This window comes from Thunnus maccoyii, chromosome 18 (assembly GCF_910596095.1).
Source record: "Thunnus maccoyii chromosome 18, fThuMac1.1, whole genome shotgun sequence".
Taxonomy (NCBI): Eukaryota; Metazoa; Chordata; class Actinopteri; order Scombriformes; family Scombridae; genus Thunnus; species Thunnus maccoyii.
Genome location: NC_056550.1, coordinates 1,408,494 through 1,428,492, shown reverse-complemented (window position 1 = coordinate 1,428,492; position 19,999 = coordinate 1,408,494). Strand labels below are relative to the sequence as shown.

Below are 19,999 nucleotides of genomic sequence, written 5' to 3'. Positions count from 1 at the left end.
TGATTTTTCCCTCTCAGATGGTTTGGTTCAGAATGTTTAGAAACACAGAATTGAAAGCATCAAATTTGACAATATAAAGCAAAAAATAGAGAATATTCAGATTTTGTGTGTGTGTGTGTTTGTGTGTGTAAACAGAATATGTTCTTTTTATTTATTTCTTATTTATTTAATCATCTTGTATTCCCTAAATGTTGGTCACAAACCCAGGTAGAAAATTAATTTCGTCTTTCATTCAGGCATTACTTTTGTGTATGTCAAAGTATATTGAGACTAATTGCATTATATATTCATTTTTACTTTACTTTGTAAAAGATCGTACTTTGCTGTGTCTTCTTCAGACAATGATTCTACCACAGACATGAAAAACATTTCCTCTACTACACTACTAACCTGCTTTGCTGCTGTGGACAGTATTGCCTGGCCTTATAGTGAATAGGGAATTTTTGCCAAATAATGCCTAACAACACCACAATACTTATCAAAAAGTGAAAGATTACTTTTAAGATTTAATACTATTTCTTCACAGGCCATATGTAAGGCTGTTCCCCTCAATCACATATCTGTAGAGGTGGAAGATGTATAATCATTATTCCATGTCGTAGCAATACATTTGTATCCATTCTTTAACTGAATTGCACTTAACTGGCTCTATCCAAGGGCAGTATGATATTTACTCAGATGGATAAGTCTGGATGAGTAAGTTATATTGACCCTGTAATATATAATATTATAACTAGACAGCAATTGTTCCCATCAATTGCTTTAATAATCAGAAAATACCTCACAGCAGTCACCAGATTGGTGGACAGGGATGTAATGGAGACTTAATCCACCTAAACGCACTTTATCAACCTTTTTATCTGAAAGCAAGACATCTTCATCAGACAATTTGATTCTATACTTTATATTCAATTTCAATCAAATTAATATTATTTAAGGTCATACAAGGATAGAGACTTAATCTATGCTTCAAAATGATTTGTATTCATATGTATAGTTTTCTTCCTCATGACAATTGCTGATTACTGATTATGGTTGACTCATTTTTATTCAACAGAGCATCAGTGGTGGGTCATCAGGACCAATTTCAGAATTTGGCTGAAATTCAAGAAAACCACTGCAAATTCAGTTGATCTTACATTATGTGACCTACATGTATTTGGAATCATTTGTTTCTAGAGATTACAATTAGATTACAGTAGAAACCAATTCAGTCTGGTTCACAATTCAGTCATCATAATAGACTGGAGACTAGAGAATAAGCAATAAGACCCTAACCAAGTGGGCGTAGCCGTAGCTGTTGCTATTTCAGTGTGTTTTCAGTTCATGAAAGTCAATTGTAACATTTTGGTCGCCTAAAAATTTGTGTTCAGCATTTGGTTGTACTAAAAGACCCTCTGAGGTGTCAGATGTTCAGTTAAGTACATTTTGTTTTAATAGTTTTAAGCCTGTTTTTCACTAGCGAAAATTAGCATTAGTATTAGCATTAGCATTATCACAGTGCTTGTTGTGGAATTTTCTATCTTTAGGGGCCACAAATTGGGTTACACTGGGTCAAGCATGGGGCTCGGGGTCACAGTGAAGGCAGCAGTAAATCTCAGCAGAAAGAGACAACTGTCTCTTCTCCTTGAAACGTAGAGCAGCTGGTGTTTGGAGAAAGCAGGAGCCATTCTGATAAAGATTGAATCGGTGTTGTCACGGTAACCAAGGTCAGAGGAGATGGGTGTGTGACTCCCTAGACACCACAGATAGGTGACTGTGTAGATTCCATTGTCATAATCAGACAACAGTGGCTCCAGACCAAAATGCGCTGATGGTGACCTGAAGCTCCATAAAAACACATTTCCTTGTTTAGAAACTAACAAACCAATAGGACAATTTTGCATACTGTAGATGCATTGAGTTTGACCACTTCTGGGAGTATAGTATTTGTGGCATGATGTGTAGGGGTTTAAAGACTGACCACAGGGGACCGAATAGTCAGAATTGAGGCAGCATCATGCACAGACTGCTATATTGATAATTTCTCCATTCTCCTTGGCCAAGCTTCAATAAATATTGTCGGCTTAAGACATCAAAGGCTCCTGGACACTTTCTTCACTGATTAGTTGAACATTGATCAGCAGATCTCAATAACAGAGCTAACCAGGCTAGCAGCTAGAGTTATGGTCAGCTCCACCCTCACATCCAAATATGATCACTTCTGGCTCCACAAATCCAAGATGGCGACATTCAAAATGCAAACTCGAGGCTCCAAAATGGGAGTTCACAAATCAATGGGTGACATCACGTTGGCTATATCCTTTTTTAAAAATTCTATGACCCTAACTCTTTCAGTGTTAACCCTATCAGTCTATGCCCATTTTTGAAGCGAGGCTTGTGTCATTGTGACATTGACATTGGCTTGTGACATTCAATAATTCAATAACCCTTATCAGCAAACTTAGTTAGTAAGATGTGTGTTGTCATGGCAGTCTATTGTCTCATTCTCCTGAAGGTTGTAAAAAAAAGAACATTTCATTATTCATTTATTATTACTTCATTCTTCATGTCCCATTGCATTTTTATCTGTTGAGTGATTCCATATGTTTACATGTTCATGTTCTAAGTGTTGAACCTTGACTTCTATGAAGTCAGAAAGGTTTTTGACTGTAATAAAAGCTGAGTAAAGGTTTGTTGTTGCACTTTATCCATTTTCTGCCAGTGTTATTTATGGATCTGATGCTATTGCAAACACAATGTTGATGTTAGTTACACTGAGAACCTCACAGATTTCTCTGATTAGTTGTGTTAATGCTACAATTCTAATAAATGAATTTTGTAATGGGCCTTTTCTAGGCTTTTCTACATGATTACAATCTTATATACAGTTTAACAGCAATGATTTATTCTAAATTTTCATTAACTTTAAAGTTCTTTTCCTAAAAAAGAAAATGTGCTATACATCCATACTTGAAGCTAATAAGAGACACTGAGTGGCCAAAAATGAACAGGTTAATATAAAAACTATTAATAACTCTAACTTTAGAAAGTCTTTCTATTCCAATGAGAGATTTACTCATGCTCAAAAAAATGTCTGTTTATTTGTGAGACAGACAGTCAATCAGTCTAAAGTCACTCAAGCCCAGAGTGTGCCAGCATGCTTGCCCCTGTGCTGCCCCACATCAGGGTGCATTTTACCCCTGCCCCTCTGATAGTTTGTGCGCGATCCTGGCCGTAATCACACGCACACACACATATGCTCGCAGGTAAACCAGTGACCTGTGGTTCATTTACAGTATGTGTGTGTCTGGGCTGCAGAACAATCAGAAGCTGCTGCTCAGGTTACATAAGAAGCAGGCAGAGTAGCTGTGTGCACAGCGCTGCTCCAGCTGCCCTATCCTATCTCTTTAAATGTGACAGGGCTGCTCCGCTCTGCGTGTGTGTGCGTGTGTGCGTGTGTGGAGGAGAAATTACGAGACAGAGGGCCACTCTGTTGTGGAGGAGGACTAGGCGATCGAAAACACAACAGTGAAGCTCTTTTGCTCAGAATTGAACAATTTTCAAGAGGAGGCTGTTTATCGGTGCTCCCCTACGTTTGATTCATTCAGATTTTGGACTCGGGGGGGCTCTTCTTGTGTCTATGGGTGCATCTCTCGCCTCCCGATAGGAAATAACGGGCAGGGCTGCCTCCTGACAATTATTTATTTCGCCCTATCTGCGCCGCAACGCGGGGAGAAACGTGATCGATAGGCAGTGATAACAGCGTGCTGATCATGGATTAATGCCCGAGTGAATTTTCATCTGAGAGGTATGCGAAAAAAAAGGCCGGACGAGGAGGATGTGTCCATGGGTGCAGTGTGTGTGTGTGTGTGTGTGTGTAGCGTGTCTGTGCTTGTGATGGATGACGGGATGTTGGGTTATGGCAGCAGCATCCATACTGCGGCTCCTCCGCTCAGACGAGGCGGAGGAGACTGCAGAGAGATCGGGGGGTGATGTGAGTGTATGGCGCTGGGTGTTCCAGCTCTTTGTGTGTGCACGGTGGGGCCTGTGGGAGACGGAGCTGATCAGCCGCATCGAGCTGCGTATTATTAACAAACACAATGACGTCAGCGTCTGTCAGTGACGCTACCCGCTTTGGTTATCGTTTGTGCAGCAGTGTGATATCTTTCTGTTTTTGAAATGAGGTGTTTTCTGTGTTTTGCTGCTGTTGCCCTGATTACACCACATTACATGTCTCTATACCTTCTAATGTTAGCCTAAATATAGTGACTTAACCCTTTGACATACAGCCCCCCCCCCCCCCCCTTCTCCTGAAGTAGCTGCAAGGTTGGAGATAACATCGTATTCCTCACTTTCTGACATGTTTATTGAGAATGAGCTTGTTCTATCTCTTCACTGAAGCTGTATTATGTTTATACGGAGAGACGTTTTTAAGCATGAAATATTGTTGCTCTCTTGGACATCATTTTATACACATATCATCAAAATATAGCTTTCTATGAAATCTTTGGGATTTCATCTAGAATATTGAATAGAGTTCTGCTCATTTAAACAATGTCTGGCTGTACAGCATGAGTTTTGAGTTATTAATGACTGACAAACTCATACTGTTAGGGTGCCTGTGCATGTTGCCCTGTAGCCTCCAAATTCCCATTAATTTCAATGCAAACAGACTACACATTGAGGATTCATTATGCCCATGGAATAACACCACCTGGCCCTACAGGTTTCTGTGTGCTGGTTAGTTTGATTAAACACAACTTTATCTAGGAATACAGGAGCACAATATAACAACATTTCTTTAAAGTAGATTTTGAGTCAGGGCCCCTCTATAAAACAAGACTGCTAGATTATTAATGTATGACCTGCCTTAGTTGTACAAATTTCATAACAAATGTGCATTTATCAAATTACCACAAACCAATTGATGCACAGTAAACTCAGTATTTTTGGTCCCAGATTCCCAAAACTTGTCCTTGGACCCCAGGTAATCCAGCTTTGGTGTGGCTGAAAGGATTAATCATCTGAAATTTCATTGTAACCTGAAAACAGTGCTTGCACTTCCATAAACTTAGGAGGGCCAGAGAGAGAGATTAAAAAACAAATGATCAACTCAAAGCAGCAGAATAGACATATCTTGACTTATATTCTGCAGTATGGGTCAAGCTCCAAAACCTGGAGCCTAAACTTCCACTAATGCAATTCAATAGGAATAATTCTTCATGATGACATTACTATGACATCATCAGGGTTATTTCCTCAAACTTGACAAAGCTCCTCCAGAGCCACAGGAGACATTATACAACAGTTTTCACGAGCTGAGTAGTACTAACCATGACTAGTAAAGTGACTTGTTCAATTGGTAGAGTGCCCCTTTTAACTTTTCCCATATGTAGCTTTATAGCTGAAAAAACTCTTGTATGACACTACTACATTCTTGACAAGTATCTGATTGTTCAAACACTTAACTGAGATTATTTCACTTCATTAAGAGTGAAATAATCAACATTGCTCAGAATTCCAACCATTTATTATGTTTTAGTTGCATCATTACATAGAAAAACAACCACAAATATATCCCTAAATCAATCAGATGTTTTGTTTGCCAACAATTACATAAAGTAGACATATGGTGCTTTTTGTTATTTTTTGTTATTTTTATACTGTTATCATGTCAGATGTCTATGTTAAACACGGTCAAAGTTCCAAAACTTGAGGTGAACGTACTGTATGTAAAAATGCTGCCTGCAAGTCAAAATATCTGAATGCTTCATTTGCAATGTTACTTCTGCTCTCTCCTTGTGATGATGTGATGATGCATATATTTGCAACTGATAAGATTGTTTCTTGGTCAGTATCACAACACAGCCTAAACTTATTTGAATTATCTCCATAAATGATACGATATTGTAGCACCACTACAGGTAGTGATCATGTCTTACCCGAAGCCTATGTCTTACCCCCCAGGGGCCTCATGAGACATGAGCTTAATAAAAAAACAAAAAAACCAAAACAACAGTAAACACTTTAAAAAAAAAAAACAAACAGTAAACATGATGCAGTAGCTACCTGTGATGTGGGAGCAGATGTGATGAGGAGTGAATTCTCTCGCTGTGCTTCTATGGCAAGCCATTTTAACATTTAATAGCCAGACTGGATATATATTGCAGATATCCTTAATTCAATTCTTCCTAGTCAAAATGAACATTTCAGATAACCAAAATGACATTCTTCCTATCCACGATTGTCATTTCAGATATCCACATCATCATTCTTCCTTGGACAAATGATGTCACTTTTTGCAATATATGTATATTGGACTTTCAATTTCAGATATCCACAATTACATTTTTGATATTGACGTGAACATTCTGGATATCTGCAAAAGAATTCTTACTTGGAAAAACTCCCATTTCAGATATCTACAATCCAATTTGTACTAGTCATAGTTTCAATTTCAGATATCCAAAATAAAAATCCATTCCAGATATCTATAATGTAATTTTGAATATCCAAAATTACATTCTGACTAATAAAAATGGATGTGTGAAAAAATTGGATATGTACTGCAATTTCTTTTTTTTTTTTAGGAAAAATAAAATTTTGTACATCTGTATAAATATTGTGGATATCCATAATTGTAATTCTTCCCATCAAGAATGCAGTTTTAGATATCTGAAATTGTAATTGACGTAAAATCAACGTAATGGGTGACGTACTGCGAGTTAGGTGGTGCTTGGTTTTGGCTCTTCCGTTTTCAAAATGGCAGCCTGTTCAAAAACTTTAATATATTACATGGAAACAGTACACTAAAACATGTATCTGAAAACATTTGAGGCAAGAAATATGCAATGCAGTAACAGGATCTTGATCCATATTTGATCAGCACTGCCCAGTTTGATCTGAGTTCATTTGGGCTGGCCCATGGATGTATAAAGAGAACTCCATACAGCATATCAACTTGGTTCTTCCCCTCCTAAGAAATGACCTGGATGAAAACATACTATGCGCCCATAGAGCATACTCACCATAAACTTCTGCCGGCTGAGACAGATAACTTCTGGTTTAGCCCTCCGGCTAACTTGAATGGGGATAAAACAAATGAATCATGCAGCTCTTCTAGACTTTCGAAATGTGATTGGACTGAATGGATCAAAATTGGATAGTGAAACAAGTCATTTGGCGGGGGGGCTGTGACTTTCAAAGAAATGTATCCACCATTTTACAGCCGCTCCTTTTCCCATGATTGTGTGTGGGAAAAATTATTTTTGGGCCCCTGTCGGACCCGAAAGTTGTAATTCCACAGTTTGGCCACCATGTCAAATTGGCTTCAAAGCCCAGCGCTGTTCCTAGGGGCTTGGGCTGACCCCTGTGCGGTCCAGCCAAAAATCATCCCTGAATTTAGGACATGCATAGTTCGACATCTAGTGGTGGGCTTTTTCTTTCTTCTCCGACAGCAAATGCCGACTTAAGTTATGACTAGTAACAATTGGATTGTAGATATCTGAAATGGGAGTTTTCCTAGTGAGAATTCTATTGCAGATATCCAGAATGTTCATTCTAAATATCAAAAATGTAATTGTGGATCTCTGAAATTGAAAGCCCAATACACATGAATGGCAAAAGTGACATAATTTGCCCAAGGAAGAATGTCAGTGTGGATATCTGACATGTTCATTTTGACTAGGAAGAACTGAATTACATGGAATTTTACTTTTGGTTCACAGAGAATTGAAATTTTTATGTAAAAAAAAAAGAAAATCATGTAATTTTGGAAACAATGTAATGATTACTCTGAGAAATCCACAGTCTTCACTGCATACAGTTTTCAGTCCCTACGAAAACTGTTGATGACAGCATGTTCAGAGTAACATCTTCAATAGCAAACTCAGATAATCAGCATTTGGTTATATGAAAGCATATAAAGACTGGGGAAAAAATTGTTTTGGATGTAGTGAGGGAAGAGTTTCATCATGACTTCATGGATAAAATAATACTACTAAATATTAAAAATAGTACTGTCTATAAAAATAATTACATGGAGTCACTGATACCAACTACAGAGATAAATATCCAAACAACAAGATGTAGAAAACTGAGGATGTAAAGCACATTATGACTGTAAGGAAGATCACAGATAAGGATGTATGGATTAATACACACAATATGGCACGTAAGAATGGTATGATCAGGATTATCAATCTCTCAGAAAGCATTAGAGGCTGAGAATCAACATGTTTGTACATGGAGAAATTCAAAGTCTGAGTAACAATTCAACATGTGAATATTCTTAATTTAGATGTACCTAGTATGACAGAACCATCCTCATTATGTATTAATGTGTGTTAGATCACGTGACCCCATTTCTCATCAGATCCGGATGAAATCTCTGGAAAAGGCTAGAATGTGGGCCTTGAGTTTAGGTTGATGCATATCAACCACCTCTACCTAAATACATTCTGCTGATAATAATACTTTACTTTTATTTGAGGAAAATTTGAATGAAGAACTTTTAATTAACAGGGTATGTTCATATTGTGATGTTGCTACCTTTTACCTTAGTAAAGGATCTGAAAACTTCTTCAACCATTACGCACCTTGCACACTCCAAAATATACACCAATACATTCATTATATACATCAGCGGCCACATGCACACACAGACATGCATATGCAATTTCCCACACATAAACTGCGCTGAGAATGTGCGTGCCTCACCTTTCAGACCAATTATACACACTTCCTAGAGCTGATAATGATAAAGTGGAGATGAAATATGAGGTGACAGATGTAATCTTCTACTAAAATATTGTTTTTTTAGTTTGTTAGCAGTTTCATTGATTGTGTTATTATTTTTTCAGTCTACACAGCGATCAGCAAAATGTAAATCAAAGGTGCCTTTCACAAAGATCTGTTAATTGCATGAGAATTACATGTCAAATGCAAATTTTTACCCTTTAAAGCTATGATGGGGAGAAAAAAACAAAACAACCCCCCCCCCCCCCCTTGTGTGAGATGCAGCCTGCAGACAAAGCAGGAGCAGCTGTAGTGAACACAGCAGAAACGGCTGATTTGCCAGAGAGTACTGCTCATCTCTCATAATGCTTAATCCTTACCAATATCATTTCAGGTTATCATGACGTATTATTACTTGGCTGACACAGATAAGCCCAGCGGGGAAGACAATGTCTCAGTCTGTCATGATGATGATGATCAATTGTAGCATCAGACAGACCGATTAGACTGTGTGGTCATGTTGGTCTGCACCTCACTGTGCCTTTACCACCACACTACCTCAGACAGAAGTTGACCTAACATTGGTCCTCTCTCTCTTCTACCATCATGCATCTGTGGCACTGCTCTTGCTATGACAGCTTGTTTGTAGGCCTTTCTCAACACAGAGTATGCCAAGTTCCAGCTTGTGTTCTTGGGAATAGGAACTTTGCAAGTTGAACTTGGTAGTTCAAACTTGCAAGAATGAGAGGATTCAATGACAACAACAGTGTTCTCTCTGACATCAGCAGTTCAGCTGGGCTCAGTTGATGACACTTCAACACACCTGTACACTTGTTATCCTCACTGTAATATACACAGTATCTTCACCAAACCAGAATATCACACACCACATTGGCTCTGTTTGTGTTATACATAGGTATTTATCAATTTCTGTTAGAGTGTGGCAAGATCCACAGAGGCAGACAAAGTCACTGGTAGCGACTACAACTGCTGTATCCAAGGTCAAGAATGAACTGACAGAATGATATCATATGATATATCAGATTTAGAGTCCTCACATCTTTAAGAAAGATTGAAACAAATTTTGAAGTAGGTTTTCATTTGATGAAATGACCACACTCTGAATCATTAATATCTCACCAAAATGAATCTCAAAATAATCTTGGTGACAAAATAAGTAAAATGGTTGTTGCGCACGCACGTGCGCGCACACACACACACACACACAAACTCACACACACACAAACACACACACACACACACACACACACACACACACACACACAAACATACACGCATTTTTCTGGGATATTTTTCAATGTATGTCCATTCTGTTCCCTACCCAGTTATTGTGCTACATGTGAGCCATACTACTGTATATGGGAATTAGCTGGGAAGGCCTTTGCAGCTTTTTGAGCCTTCCAGTGTTACAAATGAAAATTAATATAATATATAATAATATATATATATAAGTGCCATTTAGTTAGTAGTTTTCCTGTAAAAACGCAATGGATGTAACCTATTAGAGCAACATTTATATTTAAAATATGGAAAGTGCTTCGCCCTCCTTTGTTGTGGCCTGCCAGCCAGTCATAACAACAGTTAGAAAATGTATGTAACAACTTTCAACTATATCCATTGGTATAAATTCAAGAAATGTAGATATAGTAGGTCAGTTGTCATCATGTGACCTGAGAATAGAACTTAAAGGATAAGTTCACAATTTTTCGAGATTCCCTTCAAACAACAGTCAGGTGTCCATATGAACAGTGAAAGAGGTTTTCCTCGCTGTAATCATTCCTACTGTTCATACTGGATATTAAAAGATCCTTCAAATGTGCTTCAATGTAAGTGATGGAGGCGAAAATCCACAGTGTGTCCACACAGTCATTTTGTGTAAAAATGTATTTAAAAGTTTATCTGAAGCTTATATGAGGCTTCGGCAGTCTGAGTTAGTCATATCAAGTGGATATCTGACACATTTACAGTCTTTTTAGCATCAAATTCCCTCTTTGTGTTTCCTCAGACAGTGTTTCCCTGTTGAGCTGTGGTGGAAGTACAGTAACAAAAAAGAAAGATATCTACTTGATTTGACTCATCTGGATGACTGAAGCTTCATATTAGCTTCAGATAAACTTTCAAATACATTTGAAGACATTTTTGCACAGAAGGAGGACTGTAGATTTTGTCCCCCATCACTTCCATTGCAAGTGCATTATGAAGGGATCCTCTAATGGTCAGTATGAACAGGAGGAATGATTACAGCAAGAAACATGTTTCAATGTTTCAATGTTTAATGTTATGCAACTAAAACATTTTATTAAGTCAAGGGAAAGGTCATGGTTACGGTTAATAAAAAGACAAACATTAAATGCAGGTTTGTGAACTCTGGTCACCTGCATGAAAATCAAATGTGCTACACACGCACATACCACCTCAACCTCCACACCCTTACTTCTGAGGATACTTCCTGTATTCTGTATTAGGATACTAAAACAAAGGTCCGTATGAACAGGAGGAATGATTATGGCAAAAAAAAAAAAGTTTCAGTGTTCATTTGGGTTCCTGACTGTTGTTTTAAAACACACTTGAAAAACTGTGAACCTGTACTTTAACTCATGCGATAACAGGTCTATGTATATGTGGGAGATGGTAACATTTGTCTCTGTTCAAAGTTGGTCTTCTCGATGGTTTCCTTAATCTTTCTATGGTCTGTGACCTCTTCTCAGTGGATACTGTGAGAGTGTTCCCCACAGCTAACATGTGATGTCATGATGATGTCATACAGCAATCCTGTCTTCCTCTAGGAAGGTGTCTGTCTTTAGGGTGTGACAGACAGATGTTAAGGCGTTGAATGGTTTGTGATAAGCACTAACTCCTTGTGACTTGAAGACTCTGGCTAGATGTTCAGACAGCTCATCCACGTCAGGGTCTCCACTAGATGTTTCTGGTGGTCCTTATAGAGTTAGCAGTGTCAAAATCTAGTTTTAATGTCTAATATCTAAAATCTTGAGGTCTGATCACAGCTCACTTTTGCCCTGGCCCCCTTAGGTTACATAATCCAGCCCTGAGTGTAGTTCAGTTGGTAGAGTAGGTGGATCATTAATTTAAGGGGTGGTTTGACCCCTGGCTATACATCTTAAGTGTCCTTAAGCAAGATGCTGAAGCCCAAATTGTCTGCATGAGAAACTAAGAACAAGAGAAAAAACTAAATATCCATATCAACTGAGCTAATGATTATTGAATTACTTGTACATGGGGTGACAGTGTGGGCTGAGGACGCAAATTCCTGATCCTAGAAGTGATGAATTCTACGGTGGCCTGCAACAACATTTCATTAAATACAACATTTCAGAAAACACTAGGGGTGTGCCCGAATACAAATACGTTATCCGGAAAAGCACAAATAGTGTTTTTTTACGAATATTTGTTTCATACCAATATTTTTAAAATTATTTGTTTTTCGGAAGAAAAAAAAAATACCAGCGCACAAGTCGGTTACATCACTATCTCAGTTTCTGTCCTCTTCTCCACTGTTAAGTCTATCAGCAGGTCTCAAAGAGGGGAGTCACATCCACCTGCTACATGACACACATTTCCTAATTTGGACATCACTCCCAGAGTTGAGGGTGTTCTCCAGAGATAAAGCTGAGCTACTGACACATGCAAAGTGCTCTCAAGGGACTCTCCATAACCTGTTTCTCCCTTTCTCCTTTCCACAAAGTTAAGTTGTAAAAAATAGGCAGTAAATGAACAGTGCAAAGCAATAACCGCCTTTGAAGTTCTTCCCTACACGTTTCATGCTGTGCTGTCTCTGTGTTATGGGTGTATAAATAGGTAGATGTCTGTCTGCATTGAGGTAATGAGTAAAGTGTTCGCTCAGTAGTCAGTGCAGTCATCTATGATCTGGGAGACTCCAGTTCGAGACCCAGTGTGGGGACCTCCTTTGTAAGGTAGTTTATTCATGAGCACTTATTGTAATACTTTAATTTTCTAAAATGAAAAGTGTAATAAAAACAAAAACAGGATTTTTAAGCCTCTCTCCACTTTTATTCGAATACAAATACAAATACAAATACAAATACTGGACCCTCTACACATCCCTTGAAAACACATTAACAAAACTGGAAAGCACAACACATGAGAAAACAACAAAAACATTTCACTAGACGGAAAAGGTAGTGACAACAATTCTTGTTTTAGATTGGACAGAACCCAAGTCAATTTGTGTTTGGTCAGTCATACTATACGGGAGTAAACACCCACGGATACGCTGATGGGCACTGCCTGGACCACTTATTTACATCTTTGTCTTGACCCTCTTGACAAGAGGTCAACATCATTTGCTGTTTCCTGGTACTCACATTGTAACCTCTTGGTAGTGTCAATGCACACATTTTAAGCTGAGTTTGAAAGGATGTAAGAAATAATTGGATATATCAACACAGGGTGTTCATATGATGTTATTCTCAATATGCCTTCAACATATCACAATGTCCCTTTGAACTCTTAAAACATACTTAAAAGAAGTAGGACTGACAAGATGGGAGACAAAACTGCAGAGGTCTTAGAAAGCGTAAACAGGAAATTACCTTGTAAGAGGTTCAAGACAAATGTATAAATTATTGGCCCAGACAGTGCCAACACCCACGATTGTTGTTAAGTATTGTTGACCAAACCTTGAAATCTGAAGAACTCTGAACTGACTTGGACTCTGTCCAATCTAAAACATTTCTGTTTTGTAAAATGTTGTGTTTTCAGTTTTGTGTGTTTCTTGAAATGTTGTTGTTTTTCGGTTTTGTTGTTGTGTTTTCTAAAATGTTATATTTTATAAAACGTGTTTTCTGATTTGTCAATGTGTTTTGCACCTCAGGGACACCGTAGAATTTAGTCTTACCAGCAGTTCCATGAATCATGGAATTCAGATGGACTGGGGGATAATGGAACGGAGTGATTCATGCAGATCTGTTTCACAGCATGTGTTGACTTTGCCGAATTTGCAGTGAGACCGTACATCACTATTTGTAGTAAGACTGTGTTGGAGAGTACATGTTGTTGTGGTCATCTTTAACCCCAGGCTCTGTGGGATAAACACAGTAATGGTGCTCTTCAACAAAATTTTGTTTAGCCCAGTGAGAGTGATTCATCAGGGGAACAAGACTGTTAGCTCAGTCAAAAGTACAGTAGCGTATGATATGTGTGTGAATGTGAGTGTGTTAAGTGTGTCTCCTTGTATAAGTTCCAGCACCTCATGACAGAGTAGTCAGCTTTAAAAAAAAAAAAACATGAGATATATGATACATATCTACAAAAGGATATCATGTTACATCAGAGTAAATACTCTTTACAAAGAAAGGGATCTAATAGCTGGCCAGGATTTACTGTAACTGACAATCTAAAAGAATGCACTCTCATGAATGATTGACAGCATTTCAAAATTCACCTTCAAAATCTACCAAGTAGAGGGAACTGTAATATAATGCCTAAAACAGCCAGTGTCATAAAGGATATATGTTTCATGGCATATTGTATGAATCTTGTACTTACTGTGAATTGACAAGCACAGAACTTACACTGCAGTTCTAACCTGCTGTTCTGTTTACAGGCTGGAGTCTAATGCACTGTTAAATCACCATTCCAACAGCAGGGTTTACTAAATGTAGGCTAAATAGATGGTCTAAAAGAGTGTGTTGACACATGGCCATTCAGTGTGAAATGTGCACATTCACTCTGAGAAGTAGTGTGGCTGAATTTGACACCCTTCCACAATAATTCTTTTTTCATTGGAAGAACTGACCCTGCCTTCCAGTGGTGGAAAGTAACTAAATACATTTACTCAAGTACTGATCTTAAGTACAGTTTTTAGGTATCTGTTCTTTACTTGGATTTTTCCATTTTATGCTTCTTTGTACTTCCACTCCACTGCATTTCAGAGGGAGACAGTGTACTTTCAACTCCACAACTTTTTTGACAGCTGTAGTAACTTTTCATATTAAAATTTGTACATGATATAATATATCATAAACTTATAAAATACTAAAAAAAAGTTCGACCAAATAAATAATTGTTTGAGGATTGTTGAGTTTAGAGAAAATCTAAAAAATGAAGTTTGTGTGGCAGAACTTATCAGTCACAGTCACAGCGGGCAATTTTTCTCCAAAAAGAGTACTCTTACTTTAAATATCTTGATCTGATAACACTTCTGTACTTTCTGTACTTGTACTTAAGTAGGATCTAAAATGAAGGAATTTTACTCATAATGGAGTAATTTTGTGGTATTGCTACTTTTACTTAAGTAAAAGATCTGAGTACTTCTTCCACCACTGCTGCTTTCAGAACAGACTTAAAGTTTGCCCCAAAATTGCACAAATGATATGTCAAAATAGTCTTCCTGCCCTGTACTTTATCCTCACATCATTCCTTTTGTCTATGGCTGATGGTCATTATTTCATATTGTGTATGAGGGAGTGTAATGAAAGAAGTATATATGAGTGTTTGAATTTCAGCAGAAACAGTGATTTGCAACTGTAATCAAAGAGAAATCGTACAGTAGACACTTTTCTGAGAAAATGTTATCACTGTACAGTGTGTGGCTTGCTTTGAGGGTCTGCAGTTTTGTTTCCTCAAATGACAACAGGTGTAATTTCTCCAAAAACATAAATCTCTTTCTTTATTGAAATGTAACAACAATAATTATGACATCATGCAGCAGCTACAAGGTGCATGACTGTGCATACAAACATCATTCCAAATTATATAAGGTATATAAAAAGAAAGCAAGAAATAATTACAAAAGATAACAAAATAAATAACATGGAAAAAGCTAAATAGGTTAACAAATTAATAATCAAATGAATGTATTCTGGGATTCAACTCTTCATCTGTACATACACACTTTTCATTTGAGATACTCTTAAAGAATCTATGTATACAAAATTATGAGATTAATGATACAACACATAGAAAGAGTTATTGTTACATTCAGGTTTGATTGTAATATCTTTACTACCGATTACAACAACAGAATGCCTTGTTGTAATGAATATACATTCCTAAAAACATAGATTGTTTCGATTGTAAATAACTACAAAGTCAATGGTGGAAAGTAACTAAGTGCATTTACTCAAGTACTGTACTTAAGTACAATTTTGAGTTACTTGTGCTTTACTTGAGTATTTCCATGTGATGCTACTTTATGCTTCCACTCCACTATATTTCAGAGGGAAATATTGTACTTTCTACTCCACTACATTTATTTGACAGCTTTAGTTATTTTTCAGATGCAGATTTGACACAATGGATAATATAACAAGCTTTTAAAATACAACACATTGTTAAAGATGAAACCAGTGGTTTCCAACCTTTTTGGCTTTTGACGCTTTATAAAAAGCAGTGTGTAGTCGGGGTCACATTTCACATGTCTATGAATTGTTAACAGCTCCACCAAATAGTGATTTTTCCCTCTAAACTTCTCACATACTTTCATTTCAATAAATGTTCAAATGATCCAATATTTTACCAAAAACCAAAGATTAGAATAAAACAGATTTGTGTATCAGAACTTTGTTTTTTCTTCTTTCCTCTCCCATTAATCATCTCATGACCCCTCAGATTTATCTGCTGACCCTTTAGAGGGGCCCGACCCCTAGGTTGGGAACCACTGGACTAAACTAGCTAACTGTATATAAAGTAGTTGAAAGTAGCTCCACCTCCAGCAGCTACAACAGTAACATGCTGCTCTAACACGGATGCTTCACTATTAATAATCTAATGATGTCATATATAATAATATATCAGTCAGAGGGGAAAAAAAACACTACTTTTACTGCAACTTTAACTACATCAAGCTCATAATACTTATGTACTTTTACTGTAATAGGATCTTTCATGCAGGACTTTTACTTGTAATGTAGTATTTTTACATTGCTGTATTGGTACTTTCATGCAAGTAAAGGATCTCAGTACTTCTTCCACCACTGTACAAAGTTGTATGTACAAAGAAACTGTATGTTTCTTTGTCTATTTGATGTTATATTGTTTTATGACTCAGTATGTATTATGATTTGTTGAAGTGAAGGGGTGGACTTTGTATAAGCCCTTTGGGCTTCCTTCCTCTCCTGCACAATTTAATATAACTTTTTACTGTGTAATATTTTTATTGTATCCTTTGTGCAAATAAATCTAAATCTAAGTTAAGACAGCTGACATCAATGCATTTTTTAGTTTTCAGATGCACAAATTAAGAATCCTTTTTGTCTGTGATTGTTGAGTAAATTCACAAAGGTTAATTAGTAACAACTCAGTTGCTGGATGAAAGTTCTATAGGCTTCATTCCCAGTTACAATACATGTATTTTTCACTGGTGATGTCTGGTCCCTCAGGCAGACCCTGATGTTGATTCATTATGAGATCTGTGGTTGATATAGTACAAAGAAAGAGTCTGGGGGAGTGGAGGAGGTGGACACTTATCTACATGATAGTTTGCATGATTTTAATTTTGATCAGGGAGAAGATCATGTTATGGACACATGTATAATAAGATGTGTATAAAGCCTCCATCATGTAACTGTCTGTACATTAGAGAAAAGAAGGATACGTAAAAGTAAAAAAAATACAGTTAGTTGTAGTAAATAACTTCCTATATTTATTATGGTTATTATTATTATATATTAGTAAAGCAACAATTGGGTTCAGCTTAATCAAATTTAACATTAAAGTAAACATTTCCAAGCCTTGGTTTTTACAGTGTAGTGTGTAGTGTGTGTACAGTGTAGTTTACAGTGTAGATTTATGGAGATGATGGTTTTATTGTGAAGTGCCGGATATCCTGTTATTGTTGACTGTGGTGAATCACAGGCATCAGAGCCTGCAGATTCTTCAGCATCCCACCTCCTGACAGAGACAGTACCACAGCCACATGACGGAGGAATGGTAAATATAGATTTTGCTGTGACTGTGCATTTGTTACCTTAGGATTTGGTGAAATCTTGTGAAATATGTTAGCCTGACTTCTGACATCTGAGTGAATATTTTCATCTGTTCTGTAAAGGGTTAGCCCGTCATTGTTCTGAAATATGTCTGCCTTTTTAAATGCTTCACGGGTGCTTGCTTTAGCCGGCTTAGTTGACAACATTGCTGTATTATGTAATGGAGGAACCTCGGTGATGCGACAGGGGAGGCAGAGTCAGAGCCAGTCTCCATCTGCTAAGGGACCGACAACAAATACTTTAAAATCATCAAATGTAAAATGCTGCCAGATGTGGTTATATTGAAAAGTGCTCTTGAGAACTCATAGACAGTGTGTATAGATGAGTGGATGTATGTGTGCATGGATGTAGCAGGTGTAAATAGCACAGCTGGTTGTGTCAGTAGAGTGGGACAGAAGGATGCTGTTGTGTGTGAAGCCCTATAGTCAGGGTGTTACATAACTGAGCGGTTTGAGCCTGTGAGCTGTCCTCCTGCTGCTGATACAGTGAGATCACAGAGAACAGGCTAGATGGGGCCATGAGCCACAGCTTTCATTTACACTATGATGTGTTTTCACTTGGATACACCGTTCAGCTCTGTTAAATGCAAACAACAAAGGAGAAGCAGCCTATTCAAACAGCATGCTGATGATAGTTGCAACATTTTGACTCAGCTGATTGAAAACTGCTTTTCTTTATTATTTTTCTTTATCATTTCTGATAATAATATATGAAAAATTAGATTACAGTTTTATCATTGATTATTAAGATTTTATTTTATTTTTTTGGGTATAAAACCAAATATTTTGTCATATGTCCCGCTCAACTGTAAGGATCTGTTACTTTTCTGTTTTATATAATCATAAATGTAATACTTGTTTTCATTGTTGGTCAGACAAAATAAATAGGAAATATATTCATAACCCTTTATATTATGTATTTTCAATTTCACATCATTATGTAGATTTCTGAGAAATCAAACATTAGAATTAAATGTCTCTTTAGACCTTTAAAATACATAGTTTGACAGAATACATCTTAACTCAAGGGCTACTTATTTTATTTTATTTTATTTATTTGACAGGGACATCAACAGAAAAAAGAACTGTACATGAGCCAGAGCTAGCCTAAGAAGCTAATTTTCATCTATTTTTCCTGGCACGATATTAAAGAAAACAATTTAACTCAATTTTTTCCAGACCTGTATCATCAGGGGAACAAGACTGTTAGCTGTATCTCACAGTCTTCATCATTAGATGAAGTTTGCTCAGTTGTTATGGAGAAAATGTAATAAGTAAGTATGAAGTATATAGTAGGAACTTGGTGAGATGTGGTTGAAATTCCTGGATAAAACATGGACTTTGAGTTAAGATTATTTTGTCAAATTGACAAAACATTTGCAGAGAAAATAAATAGCTGGGAAATGTCTGGTTTTTGATAAATCAGTGAATAAAAAACTGAGAAATCAAGGTACTTCACATTAATGCAAAAATCATATCAATCAAGTTGTGCCATAAAGCATACCTGCTCACTGATTCACAATATTTGACACAGCTTTATAATACCTCTACAGATTTCAAATGGGGAAATATAAAGGTATAAACAGTGTGGCGAAATCTCAGAGAAATGTATATCGTCACATGGTCTCATATATCACGATATCGCCAGAGATGGTTCCTATAGCCGGTTCCAAATTGGATCCGGTTTCCAGATGGCAATTAATTATGCTCCGACACTAGCAAATCTCATATCAAACCCTTTATCTGTCCTCACTCTCATCAACAAAGTGTCGCTGTCTCTGGTTAAAATAACTGACATCACTGGCAGCAGATTAAATCAGCTGTAACTAATTAAGGTTAATTCAGTAACGGCTAAACTAAAATGTTTGTTGCTCTCTGCAGCTGCTGTCTGCACACACACAAAGATTGTTTGTGAGTAAAGGCACATCAATCTGAAACACCACCAAATGAGTATTTTTGTAGCTTCACAGAGTGGAGACTCTTCTCTAGACAATTGATCAGCTGATCACTTAATGTCACTTTAAAAATCCCCCAGTTAAACTTTGAGTTAGATCAGATCAGTATTTGAATCTGATCAGCTTCATAGTTGTGAATCAGGACTTTCAGTAGCTGCTGAAGTGCAGTAGGCTCCAGTTGTTAGTTGAATGTGTCAGATACATAAGTTGACATTTCATATATTATGCTGCTCATCTCATTTTCAGATCGAGTGTGCACCTTCTCAGCCAACAAGAAGTGTTAAGAAATCTTTGAGATGTAGTGGATTTGATACTGGATTTGGATTTTGATAAAATGCTT

At 37.1% G+C, this 19,999-nt stretch overlaps 1 protein-coding gene across 3 annotated transcripts in view; it reads left to right on the top strand.

Moving 5' to 3' along the window:
- Positions 1-3,393: 3,393 nt before the first annotated feature.
- The window catches only part of fbxl16 (F-box and leucine-rich repeat protein 16), a 42,778-nt gene continuing 26,172 nt past the window's right edge, over positions 3,394-19,999 (top strand). For 2 of the 3 annotated variants that reach the window (XM_042391557.1, XM_042391559.1), the window contains exon 1: positions 17,564-17,649. In XM_042391557.1, coding sequence (XP_042247491.1) covers positions 17,636-17,649 — 14 coding nt within the window. In that variant the 5' untranslated portion in view covers positions 17,564-17,635. Of the gene's footprint in view, positions 3,791-17,563; positions 17,650-19,999 lie in introns of those variants that run through there. The other variant, XM_042391558.1, reaches the window with a different exon arrangement.